The sequence below is a fragment of the Periplaneta americana genome, chromosome 11 (assembly GCF_040183065.1).
Source record: "Periplaneta americana isolate PAMFEO1 chromosome 11, P.americana_PAMFEO1_priV1, whole genome shotgun sequence".
Taxonomy (NCBI): domain Eukaryota; kingdom Metazoa; phylum Arthropoda; class Insecta; order Blattodea; family Blattidae; genus Periplaneta; species Periplaneta americana.
Genome location: NC_091127.1, coordinates 84,881,810 through 84,902,949, shown reverse-complemented (window position 1 = coordinate 84,902,949; position 21,140 = coordinate 84,881,810). Strand labels below are relative to the sequence as shown.

Genomic DNA, 21,140 nt, shown 5'->3' with positions numbered 1-21,140 from the left:
GACAAGTTAACACATGCAGCAAGATCCATGACATTTAACCTACGCACCACTGACAATCTGCACGGATTTTCTTTTGTAAGAGCTCTCTTAACTTAGTATATCTGTCTTTTTAAAACAGTGTCTATTTCATGCTAGTTTTTAAATAAATTAATATATTGTTTATTGTTTTCCGTAGCAAGACTGCATTCGAATTTCATGTATGACATTTTCTCTAAGAGATATGTCAATAATGAACATTCGTTGTTCAGTTGTGTATATGTAATAGTGGTTATAACTTCTTGTAGAGAGACAGATGAAACTCGCTACTGCTTTGAGAACTTTATCTGTCTCTCTACTTCAACAGAATGCCAACATCTCTGCTTTTGTTTGTAGCTAAATGTATAGATTCTATATTTGCCGTTAGTGTGCCCACCTGACGGAGTTAATAGTCAGGGCCTATCTGCTGTGCAGTATATTTCCATTGCACAGATGATAATATGAGAGAGTTTCCTATTACCTTCAAATATTACGTCATTACTTTTTACAGTACAGTACAGAGGTATAAATGCAAAAGTTTCCATTTCAGATTTCAATCTGACAGTTGACTCCTATAGAAATAAATATGGCAACACATATATTTTTGTGATTTTCAATTATGAATATCATTTCTCTTACAATTTTGAATGTATATGTAATATCAACTTATTATTAAAACTAATTTTTTATTTTGCTCCTGAATATAATGCATTCTGCAAATTTAATGAAAGTAGAAAAATAAAGATTTCAGAGAACAGGTTTGAGAAAGATTTCATGCATTCTGTCCGGATATTATGTAGTTCATATTATGAGTGATAGCTTTCATTACTCATAGATTTTGTGGCACCCGTCTGGAGCATTCTGGTCGTGTCTGGTTGCCTCGGGAGTGTACGCTTGCATCCAGCGCAAAGAAAGGCGCGGAGAGGCAAGGCTCGAGCTTCGGTAGGCGCTGGGGCACATTGCGGGGCGAGGGGAAAGAAAACTGCGAGACGACGCGAAGCAGAGAGAGCAGGGGAAAACTTCTAGAATCGTATCTCTCTCGAAAGTTCACAAAGCCACGCGAATCAAAGTTTCGGGATGTTATGGTTTAGTAATAAAAGCGCGAGCCGTCTTCGGAGCAGTTAGTTAGCCTTCACTCAGCCTTCAAGTTTTGGACAGCAGCAAGCAAGGTGATCCTAGTTCGATGTGCAATGAACTTGAGTGAGTCTTCAGAAGTCAGTCTACACGTGAGTCTTCGAGCGAGCAAGGAAGTCAGCCTTCGAGACCAGGGTTCGACGTGCCGTGGACCATGGCTGGAAGACCGGGGTTCGATGTGCAGTGAACTTGAATGAGTCTATAACTGTGGCAGTATCCAGGCAAGTGCAATGTATCCGGAGCCTTGGGTTCGATGTGTAGTGAACTGTATCTGGAAGGCTTGGATTCGATGTGTAGTGAACTGTATCTGGAAGGCTTGGGTTCGATATACAGTGAACTTGAGTGAGTGAGCTGGAAGAATTAGCCAAGGCGAACAAACTGAGAACTGATAGTTTGTTCTGCACATAGTGTTTTGTGAACATTAGTTGAAATTAAGAGTACATTGTTGTTGTTCTCAATAATACACGTGTATTGTCATTGTTGCTGTGTGGAGAGCTATAATGACTACTGTGTTGCTGTGTTGAGTGGAATACACATTGTTGATGGGTGTGTGGTTAAAGGTAGAAATAAAAGTCACATTGTTGTAGAGTAAATTAAAGAGAATAAAAGTTACAATATGTATGGGAAGTGTTCTAAGATCATCACAATCAGAATTGTTGATATAGTTCAATCCATCTGAAATGTTATTATGGCAATTAAAAGTTTGTAAATGAAATTAGGATACAGTCTTTTAAATTTGTTCACACATGCATGTAGAGTAAGTGGTAAATTGGAACATGCACCATAGGGATTTCAATGTTAAACACTGCATAACACAGTTTATTATATTGTCCAGCAAAAGAATAAAGTGATGTAAACTATGGAACACCAATATCAGTAGATCTGTTCACATGGCAACAAACAAAAGAATCAATTGAGAGATCTCAAGACCACTGCATGTGTTTACATCACTCTATTCCTTTGTTGGACAGACTTTAAACATCGGGATTTAACAGGGAAGATAAATTATTTGTAAATACTTTCCCTGTATGTTTCACAGAAAAAATGTTAAGGGGACACTTCTGTGAGTTTTAAAACTTTTACAATTTTCATCCAAAATTTATGAATTTTAAACTACATAAACATACGTACAATACTATCATCTGTACAAAATTTTGTGCCATTAGGGCTAATAATTTTGAAATTATATTTTTAAATGTATTTTATATTGACATCACTAAAAAGGCTCGTTGCATCACAATTTTCACAATTTTTAATTCATATTAGCTCAAAAGCTTGAAAATAGTCATGGGAACATACATTAATTAGCTTTTTGAGCTCTATCTAAATAGAGAGCCACAATAAATTTTTAAATCGATTTTCTTAATTTTTCACCATTATTTCACCATAGTGTCCCCTTAAAGGACTAAGAATTCATTGAAATGCACCAACAACGATTTTATTTTCTTAATAGGTCCAAAGGAATTATTGAAATAAAATTCTAAAATGTATCTTCATTTGCTTTATGTAAAGGTTATTAATTTTTTTGGTCTTACAGAATTATCTATTATGTTTATTATTGGCTAATAATGGAGAAAAATTCGCTCCAGCGCTGGAGATCGAACCCAGGATCCCCAGTTATACACACTGGATAGATCATTCATCAAACAGTGCATAGAAACTGTGGAGTCCCGGCTGCACAAGTCACTCATATGCGTGCGCTCCTTGTATGATGACATAATATATTTCGAACATGGAGTAAGGCTACAAAGGGGGAAAAAAAAAACCAAAGGAGAAAGATTCGATCTGATCCTGTGGACCCTGAGTCTCGGCATAGCTCAGTGGTAAAGCATTCAGTGCGTAGAACTGGGGTCTTGGTTCGATTCCCAATGCCGGAGCGAATTTTTCTTCATTATTAAGCAATCATTCATTTGCTTTGTTTAACATTTTACATTTGTTCCTTCTACAGTCAATTTGTTTATCTGTTGTATTGAACATCAACATTGTGTTTCGTAGGGCTGTAGCAGAACTAACACAAAATTAGTAAAAGTAGCATAGTAGAATATTTATTTGCATAACCCAGTGCTGAGGATCTGATGTCAGTGAGTTCCCAAGGCCTAGGCTAACCTACTATATCTAAGCTAGCTTTGTGGAGATCTGAAGTTCTGCTTTAGTTTAAAATCAATGTACATAAATATTTTCAACTATAACTAAATGGGAAAATCTCTACTTTTAGGAAAACCTATTCCTGAACTGGAATTGCCTGATTGGCTCTGTAATTTAGGCTTTCGTATGTTTGTATCGGAGCACCTAATGTCCTGAATCTTGGACTTCTAAGAAGAAACCAAACTATTGTGACTATGTTTGATTCGTAGGAACATTGGAATTATTCAGAGAATACTTGTTGGAGAGACAGTTGTATCATTTTCCATGCTTAAGTTCCATTGAAAATATCCCAGGAAATAGCTTTTACAAGTATACTGAAAAAGTGGAGAATTTGAAAAATGAATTTACAGTTCACAGATTTCAGGAGAGAATATGGAGGATATGCATCTGATGGGAAAACCATTAGGCGTTGTGTGAGAAGTTTCTGGTGACTGGAAGTGTTAAAAAACAATCCAGAGATTCTCATTGACTTGTTTCAGAAGAGAAGGTAGAAGAAATTAGAGGGATATTAGAGAAACCCGTGTAAATCAATTCATCAAGCATCCCGGCAATTCAACATTTTCCCATTAGGTACATCTCCTCCATAATCATTCTCTTCAATACTTTCTTTGCACTATAATGATTGATTTTAATCTTAGCATGCAGGCTTTCACGGCCGGTGTCTAGTTGAAACAGAGCTTCCGGGCTAAGATGCCGTGGTCTACTGGTGCTGACGTTACCAGACGTTTCGTCTACTTCTACGGCAGACATCTTCAGTGGTTAGGTATCCTCGGTCGAAGTCTTCTGCTCGGGATACCTGTAGCAACTGATGACCTGACTGGTTGCTCGTCCTTATTTATAGCGCCGAGACTTGGTGTTCCGTTGTCGCGGCGGTCCGCGCCCGTCAGATCGTGACCTTGGACTGGCCGTGGCGTTGATTGGTCGCGGCGGCTCGCACCTGCTCGGTCCCGGTGGCCTTGGGCTGGTCGTGGCGCACAGTTGTTGCGGCGGTCCGCGCTCGCTAGAGTGCGGTGGCCTTGGGCTGGTTGTTGTGTTCCAATATCGTGGCGGACAGCACTCGCAGGATTTCGGTTTCCATCCGTCGTACCGTCGCTGTGCACAGGTTTTGTACGAGTCCGTTTCAGGACAGGATGCCAGCAGTTGTTAAGTTTCAGACCCTCTTCTTTACGGTTGAAATTGTTTGGATGTTTATGGATTTCAATCGCTTCCCTGAATAGGCGGGGGAAGTAATTGGACGTGTTACTGAGGATGTCTGTTTCTCGGAACTGTATGTCGTGCCTCCCATCCTGAAACGCATGTTCCGCCACTGCAGATTTATCCAGCTGTCCCAATCTGCAGTTCCGTTCGTGTTCCACTAGTCTAGTTTTGACGCTACGTTGTGTAGTGCCTATGTATACGGCACCGCAGGAGCACGGAATCCTGTATACACCTGCGGCAACCAACTTGTCTCTCTTGTCCTTTACCGATCTCAGCATGTTACGGACTTGTTGGGTCGGCAGGAAAACCGTGTCTACATCGTGCCGTTTTAATATCTTGCCGATCCGGTCCGTGACATTCTGATGATACGGAGGAAGACCGTGCCCTTCTTCTTCTGCTGGACTAGAGTGTGGCTTTGGGATGGCCCGTTCAGATCTCTCCTGGGATGCATGGCCCTCCTAATCTCCGGAGCTGAGTACCCGTTACTGCTTAGCGCAGCTCTTAAGTGGGCCATTTCTTGTCGGAGATGTTGTGGTTCTGAGATTTTCTGCGCTCGCTCAATCAGAGTCTTCATCATGGCTCGTTTTTGACCAGGATGATGGTTTGAGCTCTTGTGTAGGTATCTATCGGTGTGGGTGGGTTTCCGATAGACGCTGTGTCCTAGGGTACCGTCCGGTTTCCTGTGGACCAACACATCCAGGAACGGTAACCTTCCGTCTGATTCTAATTTCATCGTAAACTGGATCTGTTTGTGGACCCCATTTAGATGGTTGAGAAAATCCCTTAGTGCTGGTTCTCCATGTCTCCACACCACAAATGTGTCGTCCACGTATCTGAACCAGCATTCAGGTCTTCGTGTCGTGGCCTTGAGTGTAGTATCTTCAAAGGACTCCATGTAGAAGTTGGCAACCATCGGGCTAAGAGGGCTGCCCATGGCCACTCCGTCTGTCTGTTCATAGAAGTCCCCATTCCATTGAAAATACGTAGTAGTGAGCACTACAATGTCCTCTGGGAAGATGTTCTTCAATAGTTCTATGGTTTCTATAATTGGGACTCTGGTAAACAGAGACACCACATCAAAGCTGACCATAATGTCTCCAGGTCGGGTTTTCAGCGTTTGAATCTTCTCAATGAAGTGGCTGGAATCTCTGATGTATGAGGATGTCTTGCCTACTAAGGGTTTCAGTAGGTTGCTCAGGTATTTGGCTAATGCGTACGTTGGTGACCCGATAGCATTGACAATCGGCCTGAGCGGCACATCCTGTTTGTGTATCTTAGGTAGTCCATACAGTCTCGGCGGTAGTGCTTCCGACTTCTTAATCGTACGTTGTATTTCTGTTGGAATCGACGAATTCTTGATTAGAAGGTTGGTCTTCCTTAAGATGACTGAGGTTGGGTCCCACGCCAGTTTTTTGTATGTAACTGGATCTAACAAGTCTCTTACTTTCTGCATATAATCCTCCGTGTTCAGGACTACCGTTGCATTTCCTTTGTCCGCAGCAAGGATTACGATGTTGTCTTTCTCGTTCAAGGTCTTTATAGCTTTCCTTTCTTCCCCGGACAGGTTGCTTTTCGGTGGTGCTACGTGTTGTAGTACCCTTGCCGTCTCACGTCGGATCTCTTCTGTAGCGTCAGAGCTCAGGTTTCTGATTCCCGACTCTATGTTCGCAATGATGTCTTCAATTGGAACCATCCGTGGCGTTACCGCATAATTCCCTCCCTTCGCCAGGACTGTGATTTCCTCCGGTGAAAGCGTTTCGTCTGATAGGTTCACTACCGTGCGTCTGGTGTCCGTGGTATCTTTACCCGCCTTGGTTGTAGTGAGGTTGTTGTATTTCTTCTTCAGACGCTCGGAGACTCTATGCAGATTGGACTCCATTGTAGCATAAGTCATTCTGTCTATAATGACCCAGTCTTCTATTTTCAGGCTGTTACTCAGACGAATGTGTAGGGCGTACAGGTTGTAGTCATTCAAGGCTAGTTCCCGACGGGTTTGATGGATCCGTTCTCGTAGCAGGGCTTTCTCTGTCCGGGGAAGAAAGGAAAGCTATAAAGACCTTGAACGAGAAAGACAACATCGTAATCCTTGCTGCGGACAAAGGAAATGCAACGGTAGTCCTGAACACGGAGGATTATATGCAGAAAGTAAGAGACTTGTTAGATCCAGTTACATACAAAAAACTGGCGCGGGACCCAACCTCAGTCATCTTAAGGAAGACCAACCTTCTAATCAAGAATTCGTCGATTCCAACAGAAATACAACGTACGATTAAGAAGTCGGAAGCACTACCGCCGAGACTGTATGGACTACCTAAGATACACAAACAGGATGTGCCGCTCAGGCCGATTGTCAATGCTATCGGGTCACCAACGTACGCATTAGCCAAATACCTGAGCAACCTACTGAAACCCTTAGTAGGCAAGACATCCTCATACATCAGAGATTCCAGCCACTTCATTGAGAAGATTCAAACGCTGAAAACCCGACCTGGAGACATTATGGTCAGCTTTGATGTGGTGTCTCTGTTTACCAGAGTCCCAATTATAGAAACCATAGAACTATTGAAGAACATCTTCCCAGAGGACATTGTAGTGCTCACTACTACGTATTTTCAATGGAATGGGGACTTCTATGAACAGACAGACAGAGTGGCCATGGGCAGCCCTCTTAGCCCGATGGTTGCCAACTTCTACATGGAGTCCTTTGAAGATACTACACTCAAGGCCACGACACGAAGACCTGAATGCTGGTTCAGATACGTGGACGACACATTTGTGGTGTGGAGACATGGAGAACCAGCATTAAGGGATTTTCTCAACCATCTAAATGGGGTCCACAAACAGATCCAGTTTACGATGGAATTAGAATCAGACGGAAGGTTACCGTTCCTGGATGTGTTGGTCCACAGGAAACCGGACGGTACCCTAGGACACAGCGTCTATCGGAAACCCACCCACACCGATAGATACCTACACAAGAGCTCAAACCATCATCCTGGTCAAAAACGAGCCATGATGAAGACTCTGATTGAGTGAGCGCAGAAAATCTCAGAACCACAACATCTCCGACAAGAAATGGCCCACTTAAGAGCTGCGCTAAGCAGTAACGGGTACTCAGCTCCGGAGATTAGGAGGGCCATGCATCCCAAGAGAGATCTGAACGGGCCATCCCAAAGCCACACTCTAGTCCAGCAGAAGAAGAAGGGCACGGTCTTCCTCCCGTATCATCAGAATGTCACGGACCGGATCGGCAAGATATTAAAACGGCACGATGTAGACACGGTTTTCCTGCCGACCCAACAAGTCCGTAACATGCTGAGATCGGTAAAGGACAAGAGAGACAAGTTGGTTGCCGCAGGTGTATACAGGATTCCGTGCTCCTGCGGTGCCGTATACATAGGCACTACACAACGTAGCGTCAAAACTAGACTAGTGGAACACGAACGGAACTGCAGATTGGGACAGCTGGATAAATCTGCAGTGGCGGAACATGCGTTTCAGGATGGGAGGCACGACATACAGTTCCGAGAAACAGACATCCTCAGTAACACGTCCAATTACTTCCCCCGCCTATTCAGGGAAGCGATTGAAATCCATAAACATCCAAACAATTTCAACCGTAAAGAAGAGGGTCTGAAACTTAACAACTGCTGGCATCCTGTCCTGAAACGGACTCGTACAAAACCTGTGCACAGCGACGGTACGACGGATGGAAACCGAAATCCTGCGAGTGCTGTCCGCCACGATATTGGAACACAACAACCAGCCCAAGGCCACCGCACTCTAGCGAGCGCGGACCGCCGCAACAACTGTGCGCCACGACCAGCCCAAGGCCACCGGGACCGAGCAGGTGCGAGCCGCCGCGACCAATCAACGCCACGGCCAGTCCAAGGTCACGATCTGACGGGCGCGGACCGCCGCGACAACGGAACACCAAGTCTCGGCGCTATAAATAAGGACGAGCAACCAGTCAGGTCATCAGTTGCTACAGGTATCCCGAGCAGAAGACTTCGACCGAGGATACCTAACCACTGAAGATGTCTGCCGTAGAAGTAGACGAAACGTCTGGTAACGTCAGCACCAGTAGACCAGGGCATCTTAGCCCGGAAGCTCTGTTTCAACAATGATTGATTTTGTCTCTGCATACCAGAATACAGATTGTGTGTGCTGCTGCAGAGTCGCCATTTTGCTTTATGCGATTGTGGCACAACATAGTAAGTGAACAATCAACTTCAAATTCATAAAATAAAAATTCTTTGAGTTTATTTTTCTTTCATTACCACTTGCAATCCATAATTTGGTATACTTGTTAGCAATGATTAATTAAAATGTGGGAGGTTTGAACTGAATACTGTGTACTTTTACTCCATCAGCAAGGTTTTACTATATAAATTTTAGCATTGAGATCGCTATGGTGCTTTTCGAATTCACCACTTGTGTGTGTGCATGTGTGCATGCGTGCGCACACAGGCACAGGTGTTGGGGTGCAGGCATGGGCATGTGCGCTTGCTTCCGACTGCCATTCATTTATAGTTTTCTGCCCAAACGCAAATCTTTTCACTGCAAATCTAGTATTCTCTACTCTTTCCTATTTTCTGCCTTCATCTTAGTAAGATAATTATGGTTTATTTAACGACACTCGCAACTGCAGAGGTTATATCATCATTGCTGGTGTGCCGGAATTTTGTCCCACAGGAGTTCTTTTACATGCCAGTAAATCTATTGACATGAGCCTGTCGCATTTAAGCAGACTTAAATGCCATCGACCTGGGCCGGGATCGAACCCACAACCTCGAGCACAGAAGGCCAGCACTATACACTCTGCGCTACTGAGGTCGACTTCATCTTAAGCTGCAGTTTGTTTACGGCGATCATCGCTGGAGATTGTCGCCTGGAGTTGTTAGCAGTTAAAATGAATATGCATGGTTTCTTTACAGCTATGATCGCCAATGTAGATCATTGGACATGATGCAGTTCGCTGGAGGTTGCTTCTGAAGCTAATTTAGGATGCTCATTGCCATATACATGTTCAATAATCGATATTTAGAGAAGGCCATGTAGAAATGTTGAATTGAGTTATGGCAGCAAAACAAATGAGAATTGACAGCGATGTATGCTGATAAAGAAACCACTTCCTGACGATCATCACCAGCATTTATAATCGCCAGCGATGTGCGTCTGGTGATGATCACTGTAAACAAACCGTAGCTTTAGTCTCAGCTTGTGAATCATATAACTTTATGTAATGATTAATTACGACATCTTACTCTGAATATATAGAATGTTGTTTATGCACAGTGTCTCAAATTGAAATTTAAAAAAATTTGAATAAAGTTTTTATTTTGTAGTTCATATAAGATTAAATCACCACTGCCCTCTATACATAAGTTAAGAAATTGGCCTTGTACTTAAGTGTTTAACTGAATAATTGGATAACATGTTTAAAGAACTTATTTAGGCCTACAGTGTTTATTTGAGGAGTGTTTTTCCAAAAGTCGCTAAACTCCAAAATTTTCAAAATTGAGTTTTTGGTGGTTAAATATCAACATTCATGTTACGTGTATTCCTGTGAAATCAGTTTTAACAACAGTTGATTATTGCCGCAGTATAAGGCAATGAAAACTATGATCCTTTACAAAACTCGATATTCATTCTCGATCATTTAAAGCAAAAGTCTATAAATGCCGAGTACATTATAAGCAGAATAGAATAGGCAACATACGATGGCTAGGTAGCATTTTATATTTAGATCAACAATGTAAAATATATATTAGAAGAAGAAAATATTACTAGCTGGTAAAGATCCACGTGGGTGGATACTACAATGGAACATAAGTGGCGCGAAATTGTACTACGAGAATGAAACCGAGTTTTAAATTGTAATAATGAAACTTATTCTGATACAAAGAAATTAAAATATTCAAATAAATTTGTGATAATGAAAATAGTACTAATATTTTAAGAATAAATTGATTTCTATTGTTACTTTTCATGCCCTCTAAATTTACAACCCAATGAGTGATGACTTAAAGAAAACCAAAACGCAAAGTAGATCTACTGCTGTCAGTGGCGGACACCTAGACTGGAGATCACGTTGGAGTTGAGATATTAAAATCAGACTTGTATTCAAGAAATGATGAACATAGCTACAGTACCAAAGAAAATTATGGCCAGTAAAGAGAAGAAGTCTTGAACCTCATGAAGTACGAGTATTTTGAAATACAACATTAGCTAAAGAATTTTACAAGGCATTACTGGAGATTCATATTAAATTGAATGTCTGATAGGAGAAGACAGATTGCCCAGACTTCTGTGTTTTGAGAAAATCCATAAAATGTTTTCTTATTTTGCACTATGAATGTTTTGATTGGTTCTCACTGTTACTTGGAGACTCTTAATATTTTATGCACAAATTTACATGTGGGGTCTTCAGGAAAGAATTAACATATTTCAGGTCATTTTAGCAAATGTAGACTTTATTCCTTTTTTTATATAAGTGATTCAGTTATGATCGTTGTTGTATGAATAGAGTTTGTGTTTCCAAAAAATTATAATATTATTGTGTTTTTTTACTTGTGAGTACTTTGTTCAAACTGTTAATGTAAAGGCGAAAAATTAATAAAATATGGATTAGAATATAGTAATAATATAAAATAAATACAAAATAAAAATAAAATATGAACAATAAAAGTCATTTAAGAATAGAGAAAAAACTTACGATTTAACTATTAACATAATATGTGTCATGTTTTAATGTCTTGGCATTTAGCAACTTTTGAAAAAAAAAAACAGTAAATTACTTACTCTCACTTTTCTATTTATAAGTCTAAATTTTGAAATATTAATTACGTAATTGCATTAGTACCTTAATAAACAATATGATAGTAAAAGAATAAAAAATTTGGGGTTAATACTTTTTGATGATATAAAGAAAACACATTTTCTGACAAATTTAATTTGAGGTATTTATAAACTTTTGAAAAAATAACGCTCCTCATTTACTGTCTTAATTGCCCATATTTATAAGTCTTGTTTGTACCAACTTCATTAGACATATGATTGTGTTATTTTAGTGATGGCGAAATAAGTATCTGTATGGAGTATATGGATGGTGGTTCACTTGATCTCATCCTGAAGAAAGCTGGACGGATTCCAGAGTCAATATTGGGGACTATTACTTCAGCAGTAAGCATTTAACTCCAGTTTTCATCATTAAAATTATATATAATATACAGCTTCGTATTTATGTAGTGCTACACCCATTGGCCCGAAAAAACTTTTGCCTCCCCACCAACTAACTTATGCAAATCTTAGACATTTAGCAGTCAAAGTGTAAAAAAAGGCTATAGCAACAAATTTAACATTATGCTACTATCTAAAGCAGGCATTTGTGAAGTAGAAAAATATCACAAGCAAAAACATATTGAAGTAAGGTTGGCTAACCTTGAAATCGCAGTAGGAAGATTGTCTTTAACTAACAATGAATGCCATGTTGGTTGTAGTGTATTCAAAATTCAGTATAGCTGGATTATTATTTTCTTTTTCTAAAAAATTTGCTGCCTGGGCCCATGTGGTCCATGTATAAATACATAATGTATGTATGTACGTATGTATGTATGTATGTATGTATGTATGTATGTATGTATGTAGAGTGGCGTAAAAGTAATTTCACATTTAGTGAATTTCAATGAACAAATTTAATGATTTCACGTCTTTTATTTTGAAAATGCTTCCCTTCTTCATTAATACACCGTTGGAGTCTATCTAGAACACTCTGACATACATGCAAACACAGCTGAATGTCTCTATCCAGATTATCTAGAAGACGTCATCAATGTAAAGAGTCAGCTATTCAATAGTTTGTGATTTCCTTCCATACACTTTGTCTTTAACCATACTCCAAAGGGAGAAGTCCACTGGGGTAAAATCGGGGGACCATGGTGGAAATTCAGTTGCTATATGTCATCCAATCACTCTTCTATTGAAAACATTATCAAGGTATGTCCGAACATCTGTAGCATAGTGAGCAGGAGCTCCATCAGGCTAAGTTGATCAAACTTGTTCAGATTCAGACTGATTCCTGTTGTAATTAATCTCTTGAAATAGAACCAAATACTTATTTCCATTGAGATTACTATCGATAACGTAGGTCCAATTACACTCTGTGCCAATATTGCACCCCAAACATTTACACCTGGTTGATTTAGTGCTTGCTCCAAAACAACATTTCGGTTTTCTGTGTACCAATAAGTACAGTTATGCCAGTTTACATGTCTCGATAGATTGAAGGTGCCGTCATTTGACCACACAATATTAACAAAGAAATTGGGGTCAACTCGATACTGATTGAGCATAATCTTACAAAATTGTAGCTGACTGTCTTGTAGGGATCATCTTCCAACAACCCCTGTATCAGATGTGGAATGTACACTTTCAACTTCTGCTCATGCAATATCCTTTGGGGTCCACACCTGTGGAGTAACGGTCAGCGCATCTGGCCGTGAAACCAGGTGGCCCGGATTCGAATCCTGGTCGGGGCAAGTTACCTGGTTGAGGTTTTTTCCGGGGTTTTCCCTCAACCCAATACGAGCAAATGCTGGGTAACTTTCGGTGCTGGACCCCGGACTCATTTCACCGGCATTATCACCTTCATTTCATTCAGACGCTAAATAACCTAGATGTTGATACAGTGTCGTAAAATAACCCAATTAAAAAAAAATATATATCCTTTGGATTGACCAACATGAAATTCCAGGAAACAGCTAATAGTCTTGTGGACTTCCTTCCTGACAGATAGTGAATTCATTTTCCTCAGTCCATGCTGTCCTAGGTCGCTCACGATGAAGTGCATTCAAAATAGTACCTTCAGTTTCAAATTTATGTATTAAATCGTAAAAAGTCCTACGTGATGGTGTATTAGACTCGAAATGTTCTCTCCATTCCCTCAGTACAGCACTTACACCTCTTTTGTAACCAGTCTTCACAAAGAAAATTCTTTCTTCTTTTGTTAACATCTTGCAAAGAAAATGACAACACACTCAATTGTTACTGATGAGTCATTTCCTGTTTCCTTCTCTTTTTTTCTCGCTGACAGTAGTATCAACCTAGAAACATACAGATAAACACAATGAATTAAATTTGCATTGAGTCAGTTAAGTAATACTGTACTACAGTATACGATATTGTGTGAAGTTACCCTGCATGACACATACTGCCCTCCAAAAACACCTAGTTCTTTTCTCAGAAACCCCATTTAAACGTGGAAGAATTAAATTTTCTTCTACTATATCATCACAGAATTATAAGGGAATAATTTCCACACAGATTAGCTTTAACAATGCTTACATAAATGTAATGTACCAAAAATGGCGTTATTTATAACCTCATTGTTTTCGAGCCCTAGTGTGCTAGAACTTCAAAGCATTGTTGTGAGGCTATTGTTCCATTATCAATGTTTAGCTTTAATATGGACATTCTCTGTGGAGATTTTGAAGAGGTTTAAGAGAGAAGTACGCATAAGAATGCCTCTAAGCCCTGAGGATTTGACATAGTGTCGCACTTTTAAATGAAGGCCACAACTACCGCTACATTGGTGAGATCCTGGATACGTCTTGCAGTAGTATCCTTCAAAGTGTACTCAATACTCTTCAGAGGAGACCCGGATCAGGCCGTCCATGATGCACTTCGGCCAGGGAAGGCTGTTTCCTAAATCTGCAAGTTCTGCGAAACTGACATCTCAGTGCTGTTGAAACACGAAATCACCTGATGAACGTCCACAATGCAACTGTAAGTGAGAATACAGTGAGGAAGAAGCTACATGAGACAGACCTAGCCTGAAGAAGATCTGTCACAGGCCCAGAGCTTAATTCAGAACATCGAATGACCCATCTATGTTTTGCACAGAGATATGAACACTGGACTGGGGAGCAATGGAGCCAAGTGCTTTTCAATGACGAGTCTAGATTCTGTGTAAGGTAACCAGACAGAAGGAAAAGCGTGTGGAGAAGGCTCAGAGAGCGCTTTGCGCCTGGTATCTTTTCTGAGAGGACACCATTTGGAGGAGGCTCAGTGATGGTGCAGGCGGCATAACTTCAGAGACCTGTACCATGCTCATATTCGTAGAGAAAGGCTCACTAACACCACACCAGTACATTCAAGATACACACTCTGATCATGTGGTCCCTTTTGCACTTTTCATAGACAAAAACTTTACGTTTATGCACGACAATGCACGTCCCGTGCTGCATAGTGTGTGACGGACTACCTCCAGGAGGTCAGCATTTCAACTTTGAAGTGGCTATCAAAGAGTCTCGACCTGAGCCCTATTAAACATGTGTGGGACATGATTGGACGTCATATCTGAATCCTAGTTTTTATCACCCCAGTTTATCTACGTGAGACACTATAGAAAGAATGGAAGGAAATACCACAGGAGGACATCCAGGCTTTTGTCAGGAACCTGCCAAGAAGATTCATAGCGGTAATAAAAGCAAGAGATGGCGGCAGTACTGAGTATTGATCATAAAATGAACAATTTTGAAGTTTTTAATGCATTGTTTCAAATGTATGATCAATAAATCCAGATGTTTTTGTTTATTCCAAAACACGCCTATATTGTTTTTTTTTTTATTATTTTTAATAAGATTGTGGTAACATTAAATTTATGTAAGCATTTTCCAAGTTCTAAATCTAAGTGGAAATAATTTTTAAATGATATAGTTGAAGCAAATTCAATTTTTCCACATTCAGGCATGGTTTCTGTTAAAAAAAATTAGGTGTAAGTTTTTTTGGTAAATTATTACATGTACATATAAATACATTATATATAATTATGCTATTTTTATTGTTCTGCAGGTCCTCAAAGGATTGAGTTACTTAAGAGACAAACATGCTATCATTCATCGTGATGTAAAACCAAGTAACATTCTAGTAAATAGTGGTGGAGAAATAAAAATTTGTGATTTTGGAGTTTCTGGTCAACTTATAGATTCTATGGCAAATTCATTTGTTGGAACACGAAGTTATATGTCGGTAAGAATATAAAATTTGTACATCATTATTTCTATAAGATTGTAATGAAATCTTTTGCTATTGCATTTTATCTGTTTGAATGATAGAAGCATCTGTAATGTATTCATTATCATTATAGTTCTGTCAGCAAAGTGTTTATAATATGTAACCTGATAGTATATGTTGTTTTTGAGACAATTTAGCATTTTAATATAGGCTTAGTAATAAACTTAGCATTTTGTATTTACTTTCTAATTGCTAGAGATTTCAGTTTTGTTACTTTCTTATGGTTGGTGTTGATGATTCGTGATACTAATTTTCACATTACTGTACTCTCATTTGATTAGTGATTTAATTCTCTTCTGACACTTCCTGATGATTGGTGATTGATTACTGTTTGTTCTGTTACTTTCTGATGGTCGGAGATTCTCAATTAGTATTAGTCAGAAAGCATAAGGTGTTAAATCTCTTGTGGTACTTGCTGATGGTTTATGATCACTGTTCATAATCTTACTTTCTGATGGTTGGAGATTCTCAATTAGTGTTAGACAGAAAGTATAAGGTGGTCATTATGTAAAACAAGTTAAAGGCCCTCTCTGATAAAAATCAATGGGTAGGGGGTTTAATTCAAAGAACACACGAACACAAGACCTCTCAAAAATTCCGAGTTTGATAACAATTGCCATTTTCGAGTTGCACGGGTGGTTTATCCAGTTCATCTGGGAGTGGTGATGTCACATCCACTAATCAGCCACATAGCCATCCTTTGCAGCGCAGTATGCAATGGAAGAGAAACACGTTTCAACACTCAACAATATGCCACAATGTTGTGCTTTCAATTGTAATAGTCACAGTGAGAGACCAGGACACGACAGAGAGAGAGGGGGAGGCCAGGACACTACAGAGGGGGGGCCAGAACACGAGAGGTAGAGAGAAAGATCAGGACACGACAGAGAGAGAGAGATCAGGACAGTAGAGAGAAAGAGAATGATCAGGACATGACAGAGAAAGAGAGAGAGCACGAGAGGTAGAGAGAAAGGTCAGGACAGGAGAGAGAAAGAGAATGACCAGGACATGACGGAGAGAGAGAGAGAGACCAGAACACGAGAGGTAGAGAGAAAGATTATGACAGGAGAGAAAGACCAGGACATGACAGAGAGAGAGAGAGTTCAGAACATGAGAGGTAGAGAGAAAGAGAAAGACCAGGACACAACGGAGAGAGAGAGACCAGAACACGAGAGGTAGAGAGAAAGATCAGGACAGGAGAGAAAGACCAGGACATGACAGAGAGAGAGAGAGAGAGTCTAGAACATGAGAGGTAGAGAGAAAGATCAAGACAGGAGAGAGAGAGACCAGAACACGAGAGTTAGAGAGAAAGATCAGGACAGGAGGACACGATAGAAAGAGAGAGAGAGAGAGACCAGAACATGAGAGGTAAAGAGAAAAATCACGATAGGAGAGAAAGAGAGAAAGTTAAAATGTTATGTTTTATTTAACGACGCTCGCAACTGCAGAGGTTATATCAGCGTCGCCAGATGTGCCGGAATTTTGTCCCGCAGGAGTTCTTTTACATGTTAGTAAATCTAATGACATGAGCCTGTTGCATTTAAGCACACTTAAATGCCATCGACCTGGTCTGGGATCGAACCCGCAACCTTGGGCATAGAAGGCCAGCGCTATACCAACCGCCAACTAGGTCGACTGAAAGAGAGAAAGACTAGGACATTAGAAAGAGAGACAAGTACACAAGAGAAAAAGAGAGAGATAGAAAGCTGAGGCACAGTCTAGTATATGCAGTCACGAAGCTCAATACTTAAAAAATATGCATCCATAGATAGTTGCTACTATTGCCTCATCACAGACCCTTTCCCTAGCAGATGATAAAATGTATTGTACTTTCGATATCGTGTTCTTTTGAAAAAATTAACACCTTCCTTCCACTATTGAAATATGAAATACATAAGGTTTATATATTATTTTCATAAAATATATATTATATTTTATAAACTCACCTTTTGGATCTTTCGGAAGAAGGATAACTCTGACCTCTTTTTCTTACAATTTATAGTACTACAAACGTCTCCTTGTCCCATATTATTATTCAAATTATTGTATTTTAGCCATTTAAAGTTCAACCGATAACAAACATTTCACAGTTTACACACCTTTTCACAACAATGCGAAATACATTACAGTCAGTGCCTTTTCGATCTAGACCAGCCGTAATGTATGTTCGGGTTTTCTATTTCAGTGTATAGAGCTCAGTGAAATATTATATTGTAACTTTATTGCGTATCATTGCTAAGTTTTATTTAGTGTAATGTGTCCATAAGTTCCGTTTACTTCTTGTTGCATAATATGTTGTAGAAATAATTACAAAACTGTGTTATTTTAATGTGAAGAGAATTTTACATGTTAACATAATCTATTCTCATAAACATTTTAAGTTTAGAATGGAAGCTATTTTGAGGTTTAGTAAAATAGAATTTATATTGTGATTTTAATTTAGCACATCTACCTTCTTAATTGTAGACAGAAAATTTACCATACCACTCCTATTAAATTAGTGTATGTACGGTTGTCTTACTTCATCTCTTGGGTAGTAGATAAATACAATAATTCAGTACTCAATTGTAGTATTAAAATACAGACAAATTGAATGTGTGGGATACCATACATAACATTATGCTTAATTATAATGTATAATTGCTAATATAGGAATATAAGTTAAATATAGTAAATAATTTCCATATGAATGGCAGGGCATTGAAGACGACTAAAATTAGACAGAAAGGGGCAACTGGTACAGTAAACATAATCTATAATTTCAACATATCTAAATATCCGTGCAGTGGAACTGAAAATTATTGAATCGTGCATAAATGAATGTACAAGAATTTCGCAATATTTAATCGAAATAAAGGCAGTTATTACACATATGAACAATGTAATTTTCACACCAAAAATAATATTACACCTTAACTCTCAAGTGAATTATGTCTGAAGTGTCTCATCATTGTTTTAAATTTTATTAATGCAATTGAGGATCGTTTTTGCATAACTTGCTAACTGAAAAAAACTAAATTTTACAGGAGAGACAAAAAACTGAATGGAGACAAGTAGATTATAGATGCAACCATCACACTTTGACACACTATAATGAAGAGAAATAATTCAATTTTACTAAGATAACTTTAACATCGTGTAGAAGCCTGCTTTATGTTAATGAATCCTCCAAAATCTCAATTTTGCAAATTTTGCAGTTAGCAAGTTTTGCAAAAATGGTCCTCAATTACACTACATTTTAGAGAAATATATGTTACTCTTTAAGCATTCCAACTAATTTATATGGTTGAAACGCTGACCTTCGTGATCGGGTTAAGTGAGTTGCATGACCTGCCTTACGACCTGTATTAGATCACATTGGCAGTGGCACAGTCTATTCTTCCTAGTATTCACAGCACTCCAAGCAGCTAGCAACTATCGCGAGAAATCCAAAAAACCATCCCAAGCTTCGTGACTAGACTGTGGCTCAGGACACAAGAGAGGGAGAAGTAGAGAAACCAAGACACAAGAGGAAGACCAGAACACAACAGAGAGAGAAAGAAAGAACAAGACATGAAATTGAGAGAGACAATACCAGGACACGTCAAAGAGAGAAAGAAAAAGACCAGGACATGGCAAGGAGGCAGACGGAGAAAGACAAGACATGAATGACAGAGAGAAACCAAGACATAACAGAGAGAGAGAGAGACCAGGACACAACAAAGAGAGAAAAAGATCAGATTACAACAGAGAGAAAAACCAACACACGAGAGAGAGAGAGAGAATTTATTCATAGTTTTCTGCCCAAGTGCAGGTCTTTCACTCCAAAACCAGCATTTTCCAGCCTTTTCTATTTTCTGGTTTCCTTTTAGTCTTCACATATCTTAATATTGTCTATCATCTGATATTTTCTTCTGCCCCAAACTTTCCTCCTGTTCACCATTTTTTCCAGTGCATCCTTCAGTAGGCAGTTTTTTCTCAGACAGTGACCCAGCCAATTTATTTTTCTATTCCTGGTCAGTTTCAGCATTTTTCTTCACCCACTCTTTCTAGCACAGCTTCATTTCTTTATTCTGTCTGTCCACTTCACATGCCCCAGTCTTGTCCATATCCACATTTCACATGCTTCTAGTCTCTTCTCTTCATTTCATTGTAATGTCCATGTTTCTGCCCCATACAGTGCCACACTTCACACAGAGCACTTCACTAGTCTCTTCCTTAGTTGTTTTAAAGAGGTCCACAGAAGATGCTCCTTTGTGTATTAAAAGCTTGTGACATCAGCAGTACAGTAGGTAATAAACTTGTAACTCGACTTGTAGTCATCGCAGAAAGGTACAGTTTTTTCATTGCTCATGGGAGACAGAGAACTATAATCTAATATGATAAACCCAACATGTGATTTTTGGTTGGAAAGGTCTTTCTGATGTAATATGTTTAAACCGAATAAATTGGGAAGGAATGTATTGAATGTGTTATTATCACAGATATAATTCTGAAGAAAAAACTAGGTTCTAATAAAAGCTGTCGTGAATAATTCTGAGCAATTGGGAGGAAAAAAAAAATTCAAACCATTCGATAGCAATATGTGTAGGGGTGGTATTGGTGTTGATGATGGCTGTGGTGATGAGGATGACGAAGATGACTAGCAGAGATACATTTATTACTTTATGATTTTTTAATTCATATTTATAATTATAATATTTTTCTTTATCACTCTCTTGACCCAGTATTTCTATCACTTATCACATAATGGAAATTGCATATTTTTAACAGATTGATAGGAGTTTTCTCCATCATTATTATCACTAACTTTGATTATTGAAAATGCTCTGTATCGAAGTCCTTGGATTATGTTATTACAAAACAGATTCTCCACATGTCCTATTGTAACATACGGTACATAGAATAAACATCAGCCTAGGTTTTCCTGAGATACACAATTGCACACTAATTTTCAAAAGTAGCATCCATAATACTTGTGCCTTATATGTTACTAGCATCAGTCTGTAGGCAGAAGGAGATATGTTTCAACTTTTATGGTTGCTGCTCTACTGCTAAATTATATTGTTAAACAGAAGGGGAACTTAAGAATACTGCGACCCACAGTGGACAGGAAACCATTCACTAGTAAAAATATACGAAATACATTACATGTGGCTGGCAATGTAGGGAGACTACAAGAAACTAGTGAGTGACTTGGCTCCGTGTGCTGGGCATTAAAAGCCAGCCAGTCTACATATATGTTGAAGGGATTATTAGTAATGTCAAGTAAAAAAGGCAAGTATTTGAAAAAAAAAAACACATGAGTACTCGCTTCTAAAAAAACAGTCCACTGTATCACTCTGTTAAAAATATGTAATGTATTGTTAAAAATGGGAAGATGGAAGGTGAAAGAGAGGACACAAAACTATGAAGGGTATCAAACCATTTTAAAAGTAGATTTCACCTCCTCCCCAGTATTTAAGTTTCAGTCCCAAAAATGTTCCCTTTTATATGTATACGTTGTTCTAGAAAGAGAAAACACTGAAACAGAAGTCCGTATTGAAAAGAAGATGTTCAGCAACAAAATGCATATTTGTCTATTAAAATTCAGT

At 39.0% G+C, this 21,140-nt stretch overlaps 1 protein-coding gene across 2 annotated transcripts in view; it reads left to right on the top strand.

The window, feature by feature from the left end:
• Nucleotides 1-21,140, top strand: part of Dsor1 (mitogen-activated protein kinase kinase 1) — a 90,648-nt gene that overhangs the window by 41,947 nt on the left and 27,561 nt on the right. For both annotated transcript variants that reach the window (XM_069839724.1, XM_069839726.1), the window contains 2 exons: nucleotides 11,565-11,676; nucleotides 15,346-15,522. In XM_069839724.1, coding sequence (XP_069695825.1) covers nucleotides 11,565-11,676; nucleotides 15,346-15,522 — 289 coding nt within the window. The remainder of the gene's footprint in view (nucleotides 1-11,564; nucleotides 11,677-15,345; nucleotides 15,523-21,140) is intronic.